Raw genomic sequence first — 21,491 nt, 5'->3', positions numbered from 1 at the left:
ATTGACAGCATTAAGTAAAGTCTTACCAGTTTAACTATCCTCTAACCACTTATTCTTCCCAGTGTCACAGAAGCACTCATCCCAGCATAGGGAACAAGGCTGGGATGCACCTTTACCAGAGCATGTTTATTATTATTATTATTATTATTATTATTATTATTATTATTAGTGTTATTGTTGTTGTTGCTGTTGTTGTTACATCTGATGTGCTATTTTTAGCAGCCACCAGTGGGATTGTCACTAAAACCTTTCTCTTCCATGATGTAAGGCTCTGCTCTTTCCATTTTGTAATGAAACTGTCTTCGTCTGGCCCTTTCTGTGCATGCTGACTTCATTTCCAAGCAGCACACTAGCAATCACTCCTCCAGACTAACAAAAACCCTTTATAAAATGAGAAATCCCCCTTATTGAATTACATGTTGTACACTGACTCAGCTGAAGCAGATAGTATTAAGTGTGTCCTAATGGGACTCCCAGCTTTTAATGGAATTGTGATAAATCTTTAATCTAACAACTTTTAACTTTTTTCTCAGTATTTAAACAGAGAAAAAGCAACCAACTGCTTTAACTTACAGTACTGATAAAATACTGGCTTAGCTTGGAAAATAGCTGTGTAAGTGGAGCAGTGAGCCCATTGTTCAGCGTCTCTTTGAACCCCTTGAAGGCTTTATCTTGATGGTCCCCAGTGGGATTAAACAGTCCCTACAGAAGACATATGTTTATTCTTCTATAAACTATTGCTTTGAAGTATATTTTATAATTAATGCTTAATTCACAAATCCCAAGTTCATTCAGACACGCATACACACACGCACACACACACACACACACGTGCAAATAATAATAATAATAATAACCTAAAGGAACAACAAAATTCATAAAAAGAGAAATTTTTGGTTTATTTTTACTGTTGAATGCATTACATAATATTCTCGTCATAAATTGTCCAGAGCAGCATAATAGAGTACCATTTGCGCACTGAGCACAGAAAGCCCCTGTTCCTCCTGCCCCTGTTGTATCAGAAAGCCCCAGTTCCTCCTGCCCCTGTTGTATCAGAAAGCCCCTGTTCCTCCTGCCCCTGCTGTATCAGAAAGCCCCTGTTCCTCCTGCCCCTGTTGTATCAGAAAGCCCCTGTTCCTCCTGCCCCTGCTGTATCAGAAAGCCCCTGTTCCTCCTGCCCCTGTTGTATCAGAAAGCCCCAGTTCCTCCTGCCCCTGCTGTATCAGAAAGCCCCTGTTCCTCCTGCCCCTGATGTATAAGAAAGCCCCAGTTCCTACTGCCCCTGCTGTATCAGAAAGCCCCTGTTCCTCCTGCCCCTGTTGTATCAGAAAGCCCCTGTTCCTCCTGCCCCTGCTGTATCAGAAAGCCCCTGTTCCTCCTGCCCCTGTTGTATCAGAAACATTGACACCTGACACATTCCCTTGCATATCAGTATGTTGGAACCTTCTTATTTTTTTATGCATTTTTTCCCTGCAAATAAAAGTATTTCTGCTATGAAATCACCCTCATCTCATGTTAACAAATTTTACTGGGCATACAGTGGGTTTAAAAGCCGAATAGGTTACAATTTGCAAACTGATTGCACTTTCTAAAATTTTAGTTACATAATCTTCTAAGCAAATCAGTAGTAAATTTTGGCACCTTCAATGAAAGCATAGGAATTTGTGCAAAACTAGACCATGTTTTTTTCCTGCCTCCCCTAAATTTTAGTGAGTGTAGTCTTTGTGTGCGTGTGAAGCAAGAACTCTAAGTGAATCTTCTAAGTGAATTACCCAGACAGCCCTGTCATCCCTCCCCATATCTAATCCCTACTCCTTCCACACTGCCAACCTCTACAACCTGTAGAATCACTGGATGGATCAGCTGGAAGTGTAAAAGCCAATACATGTGTTATTGCTGGAATGATTTGAATCCTAATTGTGATGTGTCACAGTGAAACTATATTAATTTATTACAGATTCCACTTACCTGCTGATTTGCACAATTTTCCCCCACCAATTAGGTGGTTATACGTTGTGTAGGTCTTAAGGTCCATGTATTAAAATATCATTTATAATATGTATTTTCTTTATATTAAATTTATTACTTTCTCATTTGCAATATGACCAATGCTTTCCACGACTTTACGGTAACAGCTGTAATAGACACACTAATGCAGGGGTGTCAAACTCCAGTCCTGGGGGGCCAGAGCCCTGCACATTTTTTGGTTTACCCTCATTTAACACACCTGATTTAACTGCTTCTGCTAATTACCACACAGCTCTTTAGCTGAATCATTTGTGGTGGAACAGGGAAAGAACTAAGCTACACCGGGCTCCGTAGTTGGAGGATATATAAAATGTATATGTATAATGTGTTCATATATATAATGTACTACGTCCCAAACTTATAAACTTAAACACTATCAGTTAAACAAAAGTTGTTATATAGTCATTTTAACGCTGGAAGTAAACGTATGTTTCTTCTACCATATATTTCTTATAACGCGGACACGAAATGACGATAATGCGTTTCCTGAATGGCCCCATCACCCTCACCCACCCATGTATTCCTCCCAAACCTCCCCAACCTCAAACTGTAGCCCCCTACAGTAGGCTTGGGCTGTTTCTCATTTTACATACCACCATAATACTTCTCACAATATTGCACCATTACCATAATACTATTATAATACTAATAAAATACTGTTACCTTAATAATAATAATATCCTACACACTCTTCACACCTCTTCAAAATCCTTATTAAAAGCCCAACTTGAATTATATTCGCCCATGATAATTTCATGAAGTTCCTCATGATAAATTTTGCTAGCAATAGAATTTTCTGAGCAGGGGCTGGTGATAACATATTTTATTTTAGAATAGAATATTCAGAAAATCTACACGCCCCACACTTTGAGAACCACTGCCTTGTACAATGTTACTGTGAAGTTTGGAAAAAGTTCCATGGAATAAAATGTTCATGATGGCTGATCCAAGATGGCTGATGCACCCTTTCCCCCCCTATACTGCCACCTAGTGCTGCTGAATCGACTTTGGGATGATTTTTCCCATGTGTATCAGGTGTATATTTTCAGCTATAGCTCCTCTTCCATATAATGTTTTTGTGAAGTGGTATTAGGATCCATGAAAGATCAATTAGATTACATAGAGTAATAAGATCAAATTGAGTTACCCTGTTCACAAGGTCTAGCATCTTCTGCAAATATATTCCTCCCCTTGCGTCTACTAAGCAGCATTGCTTCAATTTGAACACTTCTAGATCCATATTAAAGGTCTTAAAAATGTTTTTTAAAAGGTCTATCAAATACTTTTTGAGTTACTTTGCTCACAAGAGCAATCTTATGTAGCTTCCCTTTCCTTTCTTTGCTGCTAGAGTGCTGCTGTTTTTTGGGGGGAACTTTGTCTGAAAATGAAATCAGGTGAATATCTTAATCCATACAATGTTATTTCGTTTGTTCTTTGTGATGCAGTAATAATCATCTGCAGTCATCTTTCCATTGCTGCTAATAAGCAGTGTTGCTTCAATTTTCTGTAATTTATCTCAAAATTTTATCATTTCCAATTGTACACTCTTACAATATGTCTGTAAAATTTGAAAAAGATCATTCAAACACTCAAAATGAAATCAGTTGTAAATGTTTATCCATGTCATGTTTTTGGGAAGTGGAAATAAGATCCATCAAACAGTTTCTGAGTTGTCACGTTCACCAGGTCCAGCGCCTCCTGAGGTCTCGCTTCTCTTTGCTACCACACACATTGCTTCAATTTTGATGTGATTTGAATATTTGATCAGTTCCAGATCTTCGACATACCATTACCATAATGCAACTAATCCATCAAATAGATTTTGCATCCATAATGCAACTAATCCATCAAATAGATTTTGAGTTATCACACTAATCAAGTGTCTCAAACTGCCATTTAATTTGATATAACTTCTAATTAAATTAATTCCAAATAAAAATTAGATCCTAGAAGAAATATTTGGGAAAGTCAATCAGTGTTTGGGTTTCACCACTGACTGCCTGTCATACTAGTGCAAGCCTTGTGATAATGTAGCATCTCTACAATTGGGTAGGCAACGTTTTCATGTGATGGACTGTAGCACATTTCAGTTGGACTCAGACACAGCACACATCTAGTATGATTTCTAACCAGGCCACAGTGTGGAACACGAAAACGATGTTAATTATGTGACTGGCATACACAAGTGCACATGTACAATATACATGAACTGGACCCAGACGGGATCAGGTAGGCTGTACAGATATGAAAGTGACAGACATTTAACAAACATTATGGCAGAGGTGTAGTGTTTGCTGGAAATTTGTTCTCACAAGAGTACCCAGAAATAACTTGATGCAACGCACAAAATTTCAGAAATATTTGATAGAATACGGGAGTATCTTCTACGTGCAGCACAATTAAATTAAAATTGCTGTGTTGCATATTCGATTAATGTTTATGGGGACCGTCTGTCATTGCACCCAAAACGACTTCAAATAAGCCAGAAAATAAGGACATTAATCACGAACTCCATTCTGCTGTGCAATAGCCCTTTCCTTCCTCAGTCTTCTTCAACACAAAAAATTGCATAGTGATGATGAAAGTGTACTCAAGGCCAGAACGTTAAGCACAAAATAAGTGCAGACAAGCAGGGGTATGGGGGCGAGGGGCGGACAATCATTCTCGGGCTTGGTACAAGTCAACCGGGCTGAGTGTGAGTACGCCCTTAGACTGCAAGATCATTTTGTTTACTGAGAGTTTGAGGGGTTCCCTGTTCTCTGTTTCCGCTTGTATGATCCCGTTCTGTTTCTAGACTCTGTGTTTGCCTTGCCCCCTGACCGTTGTTTGCACCTTGCCTGATCTACGCCTGACTCTATGATCATTGATTTTTGGATCTGAATTCCGTTTTGCCAGCACTGGTTTTGACCTTGGATTGCCTGACTTCGATTTTGCCTGACTTATTAAAGTCTCCGGTCTCTACGTATCCACTTCTGAGTTCTGATTTCCCTGCAACCCACAACAAGCATCCATTTATTATTTATTTGTACTATTTAGAGTTCAGCAATGCAATATGAAGTGATAAACTGTACAGTGAGAGTACTGAACACTAGATTGGCTGAAACCATGAATACATATTTTCACAGCTCATTGGAAGAGAATGAACAATTTGGATTTTCTGCAGGCCTAGCACCACATTTCCGAAACTGCAGGTTAGTATCTGAATTGTTGCCAAGGAGATTCATACAAGACAGCAGAAATGCAAATGGTTTACCACAGTTTAAGCTGTGATTGTTCCATCTTAAAATAGCTTATTTAGTAATTTTTGAGTCTGACAGAATGAAATTTAGCACCCATTTCCATTGCATTGCAAGAGATTAAAAGAGAAATACTTTGGGTGACAGAAGGGGGGCACAGATGATATGATAAAGCATCTGTGGTGGGAGTTTTTTTCTCTTCCTTGGAGGGGGGGAGAGGGGGGAATCTCAGCCGGCATAGTTATCTGTCATGGCTTGAAGCGTCCATAGCAGAACAAACTTCTGGTGATACTCAGCAGGACAACTTAAAAAGTTTAGAAGGCAAAGCTTAAATATACAATTTGTGACCAACAAATTCTTAACAAATGGCCTTTCATCCCTACTGTACATAGATATTAGGTTTATTAAAAATCACTTGCCCAGATTCTGTCTTTATGCCTGTTGTTTTATAAGTTTAAAGTTTATCCAAAACATAAACTCAAATGGCATGCATGACACCATAAAAGAAAGTATATTTGAACATGTCAAATATAAATTAATTAGATAATGTGAAATAATTATGCAAAAGAATTTGTATACTCGTACAATGTGCCTGGTAGTCTGATGGCATTCCTTAAAAACTGGTTTCAAATTGTATTTTGTTCATTTCTGTGTGAATACTCATATTTCCTGAGTGAAGGATGCTGGCCAAATGAGAGTCTATGCAAGGGGGTGGAGTCTATGCCAGTCGGGAAAAGAGATGACTTCTCGTGCTTAGATATGTCGTGTTTTAAGTGTTTTACCTGACTAGTTTACAGGTATTGTGCACGGATTTAGCAGTTGTTTGTTTTGGCTAGTTATTTGAATGCAGTTGCTTACCGTCAAGACTCAGCGAATCAATGATGCTGTTAGGTTATGTAATGGAATTTCACACCCTAAAGGTGTGGAGTGCCCATCCTTTTTTACAATGACAGCTACTTTTACAAGGAAAATACTGAATCATGTCAGTATATTTTGCCACCAATGATACAAATTATTATCTATTAATCATGTCGTGACCAGATCATGCGTTGCGCTGTTTTTTAGATTTTTTTCCCCCTGAGCTACGAAGTGCTGCTTCAGTATGTTTGTCTCTCCCAAAAGACACCAGCTGCCATAGACTCACACATACTGGTAATTGGCATTTGGACTAACATGACTTATCTTTACAGCACTGTTTATAACTGAAATTCATTTATTTAAAAGTTAAGGTCCTTATTACCTTTCATTTTATTTTTTTTGTTATGTTGTCCAATTGGAAAACAATAATAAAATACTTGCTAGTATCGCTATTAGACCCTTTGGCTTCCAGAAGTATTTTTTGATTGCCTGGCATATGAATGATCACTGCTGGATGTCAATTTCAGGCGCTGCTGGAGACACAATTCAAAATCAATCAAACAGAAATGCATCAGAATGTGGTCATTCACTCAGTTACCTTAACACCTTTGATGCATCTGCAAATAACAGTGACACTCACATCCACCTGCTGCCCGTGCTTCATGTTATTTTGTCTGTAACTGTTTAATACCAGCATCGGAGGAAAAACATTGTATAGATATCTTTCACCATGGAAGAAAAATTGGGCTTCCTGGACCGCGAATACTAATGTTCAGATATTCTCCCTTTGTCAGAATGCTTTAATTTGTCACCAAATGACACACTGACCGAATGTTGAGGAAATGATCCAACTTGTTTTATTTATTAACTCATATTTCACAATTACATAAATGACACGAAAAACAATATGTATGTAGTGCTTGTCTAAGAGCAGCTGGAAAACTAGTCCCAATAAGGAAGTCAAAACTAGCTCATGAGAGTTTTATTTACACAAAAATATTCTGAGGGCAGAAGGAAAAATGATAGAGCAGGCAGGACCAACCAATCAGCTGTCTTGGTCCCACCTCCTTTAGTTGCTTGGACCCATCTCCTCTACAATCTGATTGGTTATCTCTCTGAACCATTTCTCCTTCTGCCCTCAGAACATTTTTGTGTAAATAAAAGTCCCATGAGCTCTAAACCAGAGTCTTTGAACCATGCATTCTTACGTAAAAGTGTTTACAGGTTCGCCCAAAGCCTCCGTACCTATTCCTTTCACAGATGCAGAAAGGGTCACCAAAGCTAAAAGAAAGATTCAGGTGAGAAATGACAACTGGGGCTGCTCACTATGAATAATTTCTTCCCCCTTGTCTGTGATGAAGTACACTAGCTGGAACAAATTGTGGAAAGGTGTTCAAAAGCTGATGAATGATCAGTAAAGCCTTTGCTAGAATTAAATTCAAAGAGATCAAGATGGGTACAGTGTATCCACATGTAGGAGTCTGGTTCTCCAGGGTCCGCTGACTTGCTGCAGGCTTTGAGCTGTCAATTTAATAGTGATTGCTACACCTTTCAAAGGCCTACTTCAGAGTGGAATAAAAACATATTTAAACCTAATAATGGTATCAAAGGTGTACAAGTGAAGCATTCTAATTATATATTTATATAGTTTGTGTTGTTGCGAACGTGCAAAAAAAAAAACCTTAATTTCCCCATATTATCTTATCTAAACCATTTGAATATAGTAATGTCTTATTGTTTTTATGCTTTTCCTGTTCTCATAGGAAACCAAATGACACGTTTACATTAGAAATTATGTTGGTTTATGTTGTTATGAGGTTTTCATTGATCATTTGCTGGCATTGATCTCAAGGCTGAAGATTTACGCTTTCCAGGGCGTCGTCGTTTAGTCAGCTTTGGCTTTTTATATCAATAATGGATCATCAAAAATTAAGGATTGTGCTGTTAGTCTGGTCACAAAAATACTGCTGCTTTGCAAAGAAAAAAATAATCAGTACAAAAAATTTTGCTCTTCAAATGTAATGTAATTAAATTAAATCACCCCCCTATTTTTTTACTCAGGAAGAGTAGAATTCTAATTCCACTTCCTCTCTTTCTGTGTGCGTGTGTCTCTCATAATGTGATAAAAGCCTGTTATTTTGACATTGTGGGAACTATTTTTCTGGTCCCCACAAAGATCTGTGAATGCAATCAAAAAAATCTAAAAATACCAAATGTCTTGTATCTTGTTTGGTTACTTATGGTTAAGGTTGTCAAGTTAGGATTAGGGTTTTCCCCATAGAAATTAATAGAAATTAAAGATATAATTACAAACCTATCCTACTTTCTCACGACAAAATTCAGCATCACAAGTTTGCAAATGAAGGTCTAAGCAAACCTGATGCCTAACCTAAGGAGCGATGAAGTTAAAATAGAACTTTTGGCCGCAGTGTGCAACAGTATGTTTGGAGAAAAATGGATGCAGAATTTCATGAAAAAGAAAACCTCTCCAACTGTTAAGCACGGGGGTGGATCAACTGTGCTTTGGGTTTGTGTTGCAGCCAGTGGCACTGGGAACATTGCAATGGTAGAGGGAAGAATGGATTCAGTTAAATACCAGCAAACTCTAAAAGCAAACCACATCATCTGTAGAAAATGCTTCAAATGGAAATGGAATAGAGGACTCCTTCTACTGCAAGATAATGATCCTAAACACACCTCAAAATCTACAATGAAAAGACTTTGCCCCTCATGGTCCCTGACCTAAACATCACTGAATATCTACAGTATGTATATACCTCAAAAGAGCATGCGCAGTGCATGCAAGATGGCCCAGGAATCTCACAGAGCTAGAAACCTTTTGTAAGGAAGAATGGGTGAAAATCCCCCAGACAAGAATTAAAAGGCTCTTAGCTGACTACAAAAAGCATTTACAAGCTGTGATATTTGCCAAAGGCAGTGTTACTAAGTACTGATCATGCAGGGTGCCCACATTCCTGCTTCAGGCCATTTTCCTTTTTGTTTTCTTGAAACTGTAAAAGACGGAAATAAAATTTTATTTATTTTTTTTCTACCTAGTGAATTATTGCGGCTACACTCTTCCGTGTTTCCTGATTAATGATGGTGCCCTGTTGACAAATAGCGTCTGTCGGAGTGAACTGTAATCAGATTCATATTGTCCATTAAGCCAGTAACAACAGTAAAATTTGAATTATCTGTTCTGTGAATACTTCAGGAGGGTCCCAGTTTTACTGTACATACGTTTTTTTGCATCCTTTCTCTCTTTCATGTGAGAAATTGTGGCCCGGATTCATTTAGTGCAGAAAGCCGGGAAATATTAGCAACATTACTATTGGTGTGAAACATGAAGTTCTATTATCTATAATCTATTATCTTTGAGCTTCTGCCACATGTGCTTGCGCATGCTGCCCGAGAATGGCAGCGTTTTGTCCGTAAAGTACCTTAAAAAGTGAGTGAAATATCCTTAATTATAACTACAAGAATCTGTTTAATCCCTGAATAGCAGAACATGGGTATTAAAGCATTCTGCACTTGTTCCTGTAATGTGTTTTCCAGATACATATAAAATGAATACAAATTTTCATTGGGAGCAAATACATTTTAGTTGTTATGGTCCTGACATTTTTTCCATCTATCAAGATGAATTTGGTCATATAATATTTCCAGTGTTATGCACATGGGTAATTATCAGGCCGCAGATTGGCTCAATGGCAGCACTATTGCTTGGTATCTCCAGGATTGGGGGTGTGAATCCTCTCCCCGCTTTGGGTTTGCATGCTCTTTCCCAGGTTGTGTGTGTTTTCACTGGCAGTCTAAAGACATTAAGTTAGATCAATCTCCCTTAGTATGCCAGTGTGATCCTGTCCAGGGTGCAGCCCTGCCTGGGATGGATGGATGGGTGGATGGATGGATGGATGGATGGATGCTTAATGTGTGAAAATGGCAAAAGGGAGCTGCTCTATGTTTTCTTCAGCTCTGACAATGTATAGTGCATATATGCGGAAATATATTCAGAAACAAGTGATTCTAACAGACTCAGCAAGGAAAAAGAAAACCACAGTAAGAGGAAAAATAACCTTTCATAAGCAAGTGAGGTAAATAATAATAATATATTAAACTGTATATTTACATGTAACATACAGTACAGTGCAAAGTCTAAGAAAATGGTGTTTAAATCAGTAGGCGATATATACATTTTTAACAGGGGTGATTGACCCTGATTGCAATCAACACACACACACACACACACACACACAAGTAAAATGTAAACCTTCTAAAGGACATTGTTGCAGGACATCTTGACTTTAACTGTGAAACATCTCATTTCGTGAGTTAAAAAAAGAAAAAAAAAAAACTACAACAATTTGATTTGGTCACATATCCCAACCATATCCTGAAATTCTTTCAAATTTCCCAGACTCTAAAAAATGAATGGCATGATTTGTTAATTGTTTCATCTCAGGGAGGCCTGGGATGATGACTTGTGAGTCAAAGTGTCACAACAGCGATGAATTGAGGCACTGCCCCGCACCCATCTTTGGTCAATAAATACTTGTCACAGGCTGATACAATTTAAAAAATTGCATGGACTCCACAATTTAATTAATCTAAATAAATTGTACCCATCTGTATGTTCCATGTGCGACAGGTGTAAAATGACAGAAAATTCACTAGCAGATGTTTTTGGTTCTGCCTTAAACAATAAGAGCATTGGACAAACATTTTTATATGCTTTTCAAAGTCATATGACGGAGATTTTCTAATTGATTACAAAGTACTAACTTTTTGCTTTGCCGAAGCAAACTGACCTTGAATATGAAAAACAAAACTAATGTTATACGGTTGTAGCAAAAAAAGCTGATTCTTAAGGAATGAAAGTCTGCTGATCCATCCTGTGTAAACATGTGGTTCATTAATGTTGAATGGACACTGAATTCCACAGATTCAAGCAGGAGCAGGCGATTTTGGTAGCAAGGCTGAGAAATAAACATCACATCTGGGAATTTATCTAGCACTTAAACACACCAGCACTCTCTCTGCTGGGGGTGGGGGTGGGGGGGGGGGGGGGCAGGGTAACAGGGGGATGCATTTATGAAATTTTGCATATCACCTGCCAGTTTTAAATGATTGTCATGTTAGAGTAAAACTATGGTTTTATGGCAGCTTAACCATTTCCAAACCTCTCCTAAAGTCAGCCCAGTACTTTCAGGAACCATCCAGTATACCCATGTATGAGTATGGATGTGGATTTTTTCACCCAACCAGTTGCACACTTGGTTTGGCTAATAAAGGCTTCATTGAATGAAATTCAATTGAATTAAATGTACAATAAATCAATGAATTGGTTAATTGATTGAATTAATGAATTAATTAAGCTGGTGGTGAAGTTTAATGGATACATGGAATGACTGGGATCCCCCTGAGGAGAAGTTTGGGAACCAAAGCGGTGTTCAGCTAGTCATCCAAGATATCAGTAACTTTTTGGAAACCAGGAGACATTTGGCTTAGCTTTTATTTTGTTACAGTTAACTTGCATATGTTCTAATGTTAAATGTTTTGTTCTGAGCAAATATACACTTTCTATCAAGAAGAAGAGCCTTAATCATTTTCTTTGACTGCCTAACACTGTAAGTTACAAAAACCGTAGTAGAATGTGTTATTTATTATTTATTTTTTTTACCAGACTTGCTTATATTATGAAAGGTTAGTTTTTCTATTATTGTGGTTGTCTTTATATTGTATCAAAAACACGGCGTCAATTGAAATTAGTCAGTTTTGAATACTAGTATCATATCATTTTATACAGTTTCATTGATTTTATTTAGTAGCCGATTTTGTCCAAAGCAAAATTAGGCGAGTTAACTAGGTTTCTTATCCCATTACAATATAACAGATATGTAACCTGTTATTACTTTAATAAGGGAGCTAAAAGGAAGAAGCCAAAAATGAATTTATTCCCTAATATAAATGACCCTTTGGATATTAAGCATTAGAAACATACTATCTGATGTATATTTTATCGCTACAGTGATTTTTATTGTTGCAATTAAGGGAGCTAAATGTCTAACTGCTGCATGCTGCTCTGCTTCTTGCAGTTTTAGTTTGCCACAGACTTTGCATCTCTGCAGAGGTTAAACACATCCATGAGAGATATTTTTTGGCAAATAAAAAAGAGTGCATGCAACACCACGGAAATAAATAAAACTTCCCAGCAACACCTATGGAAAGGCACAGCTTCACACAGCAGGATAAGTCGGCTTTTACAGAGTGCACATGTTTTATGAAAGGCTTTAATGAGAGCGACTCCGACTGGGTTCCGAAACTGCATTACCGGGACTAGCAAAAATGGCCAGATTGGAGGATGAGGTCTGTCATGATCTCCTACGCTGAACACTGTCAGAAATATAACCCCACTGAGAAGCATTAGTCCATCATCCAAGTTACAGAACTCCAAAAGATGAGTAAGGACACTGACAAGGGATGTGGGTTTACATGAACCAGAACAAATCAAGGTCAAGCCCCTTTGTCCACCTGTAGCCAGCTTTCGGTTATACAAATCGGTCTTTTGTTGGGTGTTTGGTCGCCGACAGCTCAGTCCTGGCTGCACCTGCCCAAACTCCACTCCTGTGCCCTGTCTCTCTTTGCCTCGTGCTGAAATCAGCCACATTTTAGGGAAATCCACCTTAAACCCACCGCTCTCAGCACGACTTACTAGGCAGCGGGGACACTCCACTGGCCAAAAGTTGCCTCGTCATGTGTATATAGAAATTATTCAAGTCATAATATCACCTGATTGTCAGAGCTTCGAGTTTTGCCGCATAGACTCTGTATCAGTGACTCTGAAATGTGTGATATTTTAGATGGATGAGTAGGGCTGCTTTGGGTAGCCGTGCTTTTTTCACATTGCTTAGTCAGTACAGAGTTACTTTGAGCTTGGAGAATATTCCTGGGTAGGGGGGGGGAGAGGGATCTTGAATGCCATTCCATTGTGGGGCACATTGAATCTCCAAATATGGGCAATAGGGTAGGTGTACAGTATATGTGGACTGTAGCTGGAAACCGGAGGTACAGAAAGCATGTGAACTCACACACACACGGATCCAGGGGCAAAGGTCAGACCCCACAGCCCCAGAAGGGTTAAACCGCTGTCATTCATGTAACTTGATACATAACTTATTATCATTACTATTGCTGTTGTTATGTTTGTAATCAATGTTTTATAGACCTAGAGCCTCTATCACAAAGCTAGATTTTTCGGACTACAAGATAACTCGTCGGATTTAAGCTAGTGAACGAAGTGATAAACTGGAGTACCTTAAATCTAGCTAAATCTCACTTTGTTATACTAGGCTGTATTCTATTTTTAAAACAGAATTGCTAACGGTGTGGCTTGTCTTTAAGCTGTAAATTTTGAGGATCAAAGTGTATGTGTACGTGCGTGTGAGTTATGTGTACATTACATTTTGACGTCATTTTATTGGTCGCCACAAGGGGAAGCTCAATTTTATAAAAACCTGTGACTGCAGTAAAAATAAAACAAAATAAAAAAAACAATAGTCAAAAGTATTGTGTTTTGTTTGATTACTGGTGAAGGTTAGGGGGCTGGGTAGGTGTTAAGGTTGTTATCTTTGCGATCAGGGTTTTGGCCATATGAATGAGTGGAGAGTCCCCACAAAGGTATGAATAAAACATGTGTGTGCATGTGTGTTTGTATGTGTGTGTTTGTGTGTGTTTTTCTCAGTATGCTTATTTTTCTCTCTTCTTAGGCATGGAAGACGCCTTGACCCGGTAGCACAGGATGTTCCTCTTTATCTTGGGCTCAGTCAAAACAGGTCAGCTTTACACAAGACTTCAAATGAATGATATGTCAGCTGTTTCCACAGCAACCAAGTCCTGTAAGTCATGGTAGAACAGAAACCGCTCCCCAAGGATGACCAATGATGGACTCGTGTAAAAGCATTTTTGCATTTCCAAAGTTTGCCTTGCAACAAGGGCAACCTGCACATATTCTAGATGGTCTAAAGTTCACAAATTAGGTCTTTTGTTAAGTTTAGTCCCTTTGTGTGAGTGTATACTCTGCCCAATTTTCTAAGCAAAGGAATTTATGGGATTTGCTCATGTTCTACCCAGTGTTGATTTAACTAGAGAAAATCAGAAACGTTGCTTATGACCCTGACCAGAGTCAGCTGGACGACGGATAGAAGGTAATGGGGCCACTTTGAAAAATGATATGAATAATTTAGAAAAACAGCAAATATGTTAAAATGTAGGCAAAAACAGAGCAATGCATTTTTTATCGTTATTATAAAGATAGTCATGCGCAACCTTAGCATCTCGAGACATAAAAAGGCACCTGGAAACACTGACCTACATTTGGAATACCACATTTCTGAAACAATTACAGACCTCTTTGGGCTGTCACTCTGACCAGAATTATATCTCGGACATTATGTAATTCATACTAAGCTATAGCTTACTACAGATGTTTACTTCTGCTATACTCTTTTTTTCCAACATTGAAGTAACTCACAGCTAGACATGAACTTCGAGATGTATAGGACTGGCTTTTAATGTCGACGGCGAGGGTCAGACTGAGCGTAAAGCCTGTCCCAGGGACGAGATGCCAGTGCGTCACAGCCCACGCACTGAAGGGTAATCTAGAGACATTAATTCACTTATACCATGTTTCGACCACAGGAGGAAACACACAGAAATATGGGCAGAACATCCAAACTCCACATACAGAGAAGCAGATGTTAGAAACCAAAGTCACAACACTGTGGGTGCGAGGCACAGTATCATACCAACTGAGTGTCACATGTTAAAATATTTGCTAATATCCATTAATTAAACAGTGTGGAGATACCCAGCAAAGCCATTTGTATTGTTCATACAGAAGGTTGAATTCTCCATACTGTGTTATCCAGAGGGCACCTCTCAGAGGTAATAAGACAGGCCATTATAAATGGCTTTTTTTTTAGGTTAAAGATTGAAACCTGGCCTGTTTGTCATCCGAGTCGCTGCCTTAAAAGATGACTTTGGTCATACTGAGCTGTTCTCCCAAACACTTGACTCACAAGTCCCCTGAGATATCGTCAATATCGATACAAGGTCATGAACTGACATATAGTGAGTCCAATGTTGAAACAATTAAAGCAAGAAGAATTTGTCAAGGTGGCCTTCAGGACACAATACTGCTCACTTGAATATCTATTCCAGGAGTTTCAATCGCAGCATCTAATGAATTTCCTCGGGCCAGGGGCCATTTAGCCCTGAAACCGAATACATTTATATGAGGATGAACTTATCGTCATCTGGCATGAAAAATGTATTTGTAACAGTGGTGGTGTCAATTACAAGCAGCTTATAATCGAGGAACTGAAAGGAGGGTGCCTATTGCCTTCTTCTACAGTGAATCACTTAAGTAACAAACAGGGCTAATAATAATCTATAACGATTTAATCTAATGTACTCTATCTCTTCAATGTCCTTAATATTTCTTATTTAGGCTAATTGAATTCATATTGCACTGTATTGCAATTTACTATTTTATTACCTTTTTGGTTATTATGCGGCCACTCTTATGTTTAAAGTGCTGTTGAGATTTATTCCAAAATATAAAAGGACACAAAATAATTGATTGCAGCAATTTCAATGACAGTGTCACAGAGACCTGAAGCCTACAAAAGCAAAGTGCAGGCTACAAGATGACTGTCTATGGCGGGACACTTACGTACTAATATTATAGACAATTTTGAGTCAGCAATTCACCGGAGTTGCCTGTCTCTGGGGCATTGAAAGAAACCTGAGTAGTTACAGGAAAGACAGGGAAAATGTCCCCCACAAACACAGAATTGAGGTTAGATGAGGTTAGAACGTATCAGGCGACAAAGCCTGGTGAACAATGTCTGAGGCATACTAAGTATTAAACATACCGATTCGACAGTTTTTTCTGTTTGTTTTTTTCAAAAACAAAAGACACAGTAAGAACATGAAAAGTGATGTAGGGCAACATTTGTGATGTTGTGGTTTTCGTGTGGGGGAGGCAAAGACAGACATGGTCTCTTGATTGCAATGCAACAGCCAATGCTCTTGTACAGACTGTCAACAGCGGCAATTTCCGCTAATGAAGGACGGGTGCAAGAATTAATCCTGAGAGGTCTGGTCGTCACAGCCCAACATGAACAGAAACATCTTAAGTGTAAAATTACGTTATCTTCTCCTAGGAAGCATTTGAAGTTGGTTTCTGTTCTGAGATGTAGGTATTGTACAGTCATTTTTCAAGTGTATCTGGCCCTGAAACAAAGAATTTGCGTAGATTCAAGATAATATTTTTATAACTACAAAGGCATCTATTTTCCATTTTAAATGCTGTGATCAATTAAAATCCATACAAAATAAGGCTTACTGGGAAATGAGTAATTAAAGTTTATGGAAGAGAACTGACGACAAAACTAAAACAGAGATACTACAGGTGTTCTTTTCAACCCAGAACTCTGCTGAATATAATTGTGTTAAAAGGGCTCTTGTAAATAATTTGGCTAGAACTACATTTTTTAATGTTCATTTTTTACCTCTGATGCAAATGGATCACATAATTAAGAGTATTACATAAGCAAATTGCTGGCATATTGCAAGAAAACATAATATATGCAATACTTTGAAACTGCTAAATGTAAAACAGCAGATACAGCACTATGCAACCTGCATAATGTTACAATTAACAGGGCATACAGCACTGTGCAACCTGCATAATGTTACAATTAACAGCGCATACAGCACTGTGCAACCTGCATAATGTTACAATTAACAGCGCATACAGCACTGTGCAACCTGCATAATGTTACAATTAACAGCGCATATAGCACTATGCAACCTGCATAATGTTATAGTTAACAGCGCATACAGCACTGTGCAACCTGCATAATGTTACAATTAACAGCACATACAGCACTGTGCAACCTGCATAATGTTACAATTAACAGCGCATATAGCACTATGCAACCTGCATAATGTTATAGTTAACAGCGCATACAGCACTGTGCAACCTGCATAATGTTACAATTAACAGCGCATACAGCACTGTGCAACCTGCATAATGTTACAATTAACAGCGCATACAGCACTGTGCAACCTGCATAATGTTATAGTTAACAGCGCATACAGCACTGTGCAACCTGCATAATGTTACAATTAACAGCACATACAGCACTGTGCAACCTGCATAATGTTACAATTAACAGCACATACAGCACTGTGCAACCTGCATAATGTTACAATTGACAGCGGACACAGCACTATGCAACCTGCATAATGTTACGATTGACAGCAGATACAGCACTGTGCAACCTGCATAATGTCACAATTAATAATTTAGGTTAAATTTTGAAATGAAGTAGACATTGCTTTTATATTAAAATATTCTGCATGCAACAGCCTACATAGTTTCTGCATTAGATTCTACTTTTGGTCGCCTGACTTATACACAGTCTATACTTTCACTATAATAATTCCTCCCCAAGTTAAGTTAAGGACTGCCTGTACAGAATAACAACTGTTTAATTGACATCTCAATGGCTTTCATTAGGTTTCAAAAGTTTTCACTAATTATACATTCGGAAATAAGGAGTCTCACAGCTGTGCTATGGGTTTGCGCCCTTACCAACATCTGTCTGTTGTGAAGAATCTGCATATTACCTCCAGGGATAATGGAGTTGGAGAAGATGCAATTCCCAAACCAGAATGAAAAATATGGGAATACATAGGAGGATAAATCTTAATTATGTAAAACTAACCATGCTATCTTTATAAATAAATTAAATATATGTCAATAAAAGCCAAGGATGATGGGAAATTCAAAAATTGGCTTATAAGGTGAATAAGCTCAGATTCATTGGAAGCTATTAATATATAAACAGTCTGTTTACAATTAGTCATATTTAGCTAAATTAATTCCCTTTACTTTAAATTTGCTCATAAGGTAATATTACACAAAGCAACAAAACTGTTTTACACACCAAACGAAACACCAACAAAAATGTTTGGCTTGTTAGAAATATTCATATGTATGAGCACAATGAGTAAGTGGACAAAAACACTAATTTAGCATACAAACAAGAAACAGAATTTCCTATATATTTATATCTCAAATGCATAAACTCCAGGTAGTGTAGTATTCTGGTAACCCTGCATACCTGTAGTAGAACCCAAAAATAAACATTTAATAAAATATTTGTACAACATGACATATTGCGATTTAAAATATTTGTCGGTATTCATATGAGAAGCGTGCTGATGGACCAATACAATATTTCAATTTATTTTAGAAATTCAACAGCACCATCTAGTGTTTCTTGTGAGTATTCAAGGCAGGCCTATGTCTGCAGGTTCTCCATTACACATATATTGTGATCACCCATGTATTACATTTAAAATGTATCTTTTGTTTTTCCCATGATTTAGTGTTTGGGTAAATAAGTATCACACTTTCTCCACATAAAAATATGGTAATCTTGGTATCAGAGCCAAATTCCCTATTTCCATCTGACCATCTAATCACTGTAAGAGGCTAATTAGAGTCCAGCCTTTGTGTAATGAGCCCTATCATTAAAACTATAATCACAATGCTTCACTTAAATGGTTGCTATGCTTTGGTGCTGGTTGACATATTTATAGCACTAAATTAGCAGTCAAGGAAAAGTCGCATAGTAAATTTGACTGATTTTTAACAATTAGAAAAATCTCACTGTCAAAAGTAAAGACCAGCTTTGCAAATTAATAATAATAATAATAATAAAATAATAATAATAATAATAATAATAATAATAATAATAATAGCCTGTGAGGCTCCAGGCTCACGACAAAAGAATAAGTGATTATGGAATATGGATGGATAGATCCTAATAGTTCCCTAAATATTGTTTAAAATAAACTCCCTGTGACTCTTTAAGTGAGCCAGTGGTGTTCAGCAGGTCACATGACGGACTTCAGTGTTCAGCTCCAAATGCCTGTGAGTCTCACTAAGGTAATGTGGGTTTGGATATACAAATGCCATAGCTAATGCATATTCCTGGGGCCGTCTGTCACTCAGTGGCTTAGGCCTCTGTATGAGCAGGAAGTCACTGGTTCATGTCTGGCAGTCTGATCCTGCCACTGGGCCCCCCAGCAAAGCCCTTAACCCCAGTCGCTCCTGGGGTGCCTGATACTGGCTAAGCTGGTGCTGTGACCTCCAAGCTAACTCTTACCTGTGCATGTGTCTGCGTGTCTCATGAAGAATAAGATGGGATAGGCAAAAAGACAATCCCCCTGCAGAGATGAATAAAGTATCACTATTCTATTCTAGACAAATATCACATACAACACCACCCCTGGATTTAGCTAGGATAAGGTAGGTCAAAAGAGTTCGCCTTGAGCCTAAATTAAAGCAGATATCTCTTACATCCCCTTTCTCGGTTAATTAAGGAGCGCTATAGCCAAAGGCATTACTAGCAACAACAATTTTATTTATCATTATTTACTGTCATTTTTATTCTATAAAAGAAGGCATGTATACAGTAATGAGGTCAGGAATGTAACACTGGGGCCAATCTTCAATGTGATACACTTCAGAAGCGTTAAAGTTTAACAGCCAGGGAAAAAGATAAACGAGAACTGTTGTAATTCAGTAATGTTTGATTATTTACATTAAAATTCCTGCAGTCTTTCACTATGGCAGAAAGGATGTGTATCATAAATCTTAAATTACTGACATATAATGTTCAGAAATGCTTTATATGAACTGCAGCTTCATAATGCCTTCTTACAACATGATGTTTGTTATTAATGTATAATAAAGCTATTAAGGTATATTAGGATGTTAAGGTATACTTACATGCTGCCTATGAATGTTCTATGAATGTATAATGGATGCATTATGAAGGTGCAATTAATGTAAAGTGTTACCTGATGTTCTAAGTATATATTCCAGCTGAGGACTTTGGGGGCATGCAGCCTAGCCAGGTAGTGCAGGCCACACCATTGACGGCATGCTAATCCATCCCATAGTATACACTATGCAAACTTTAAACTATGCACCAATTCTCATAACATGGCTCTGGTTTATAGGAGATAGCTGGAGTTTTGGGAGGAAACCTCTGGACACAGAATGTACACTATGTGGAGACAAGATTTACTGAAGCCTCAGTCCTGACATGGAGATTCACATTATTATTGTGATGTCAAGGCCTTAAAATCAAATTGATTATGAGACATCTTGTGCAATGTCAACAAAACATGACAGATATACCTGGACCTTTGGAGCAGTTCAAAGCCATTATAGCTAATCAGCAGTGATTTTCAGATCTCTATGTATTAGAATATTATTCCATGACAGACTAAAAAAAGACTTGGATGGGAATATTTCCTTAAAAAAAAGCAACAAAATGTAGAAATAAATAACAAAATACAAAGAAATAATGTAATACACACACCTTTATTAACCATGTAAGTCTCATAATTTCTCAAGTTAACAGTTTTTCAAATAGCTTAAGAAAGTGACTACAGCTCATCTAATTAACCTAATAAAATATTGAGTCCCTTTTAGAATCAGCCTTAATGTTAATATTTGCATTAAAATTAATGTGTCCATATTAATTGGGCACATTTATTAATTTCTAAAATTAGCAATAGTGCAGATTCCACTAGAGAAACTAAGTTGAAATTCAGTTAAAATCTCAGTCTTACTGCACCTTTGAATAACATTACATTTACAGGGGACAGCATATTATTTTGGAATCCATGTAATTCATATAACACTCTATTAAAGGATAAGTTAAATGAATGTGAACAATATACACTAAACTACAACATGTAAATGTGTGTTTATACACATAAAACACTGAAAAATACTGATTTGATTGTAATAGAACTAGTAATACTTCAATAACACCCCGATGACACAATAATGCTGACCAGTGCCTGAGATTTTTTCCCTCCAAAGTATTGTCTGGAACACGGTATTTTCTATTAATTTCATTTATTTATTCATTTTTATTTATTTCATACCTTTAATATTACATTGCACCCTCGCATAAGATATTACAAAGAAACTAGAAACAATTCTTTCTGTAAAGCTTTAATCTTGCAATGACATATTCTTACCACATGGAGGCGATGCAATGTAAATATCAAATCCATATTGCCAGTCAAGTCACATAGAAGAATGCACACTGCAAGCATCAAGTACTCTCGATCAGGCCATGAAATAAAATGAAAAATAAAATAAAATCATATTTTAGCTTCCCTGCCCCCCCCCCAAAAAAAAAAATGTCTAACTTGGAGTACATTGCAGTGATTAGAACATATTTTCTCAGTGATCACGTTATCAAGATT

The 21,491-nt window shown here is 37.6% G+C and overlaps 1 protein-coding gene across 8 annotated transcripts in view; it reads left to right on the top strand.

Moving 5' to 3' along the window:
• The window catches only part of LOC140577587 (SLIT and NTRK-like protein 6), a 56,396-nt gene that overhangs the window by 24,516 nt on the left and 10,389 nt on the right, over positions 1–21,491 (top strand). For 5 of the 8 annotated variants that reach the window (XM_072700692.1, XM_072700696.1, XM_072700695.1 and 2 more), the window contains one exon: positions 13,889–13,954. The exons of 1 other annotated variant lie outside the window; for it this stretch is intronic. In XM_072700692.1, coding sequence (XP_072556793.1) covers positions 13,921–13,954 — 34 coding nt within the window. In that variant the 5' untranslated portion in view covers positions 13,889–13,920. Of the gene's footprint in view, positions 1–13,888; positions 14,018–21,491 lie in introns of those variants that run through there. 2 more of the 8 variants (XM_072700694.1, XM_072700691.1) reach the window with 2 other exon arrangements.

This window comes from Paramormyrops kingsleyae, chromosome 16 (assembly GCF_048594095.1).
Source record: "Paramormyrops kingsleyae isolate MSU_618 chromosome 16, PKINGS_0.4, whole genome shotgun sequence".
NCBI classification, from domain to species: Eukaryota; Metazoa; Chordata; class Actinopteri; order Osteoglossiformes; family Mormyridae; genus Paramormyrops; species Paramormyrops kingsleyae.
Note: the sequence above shows the minus strand (reverse complement) of the source record. Positions and strands in the feature narration are given on the sequence as shown.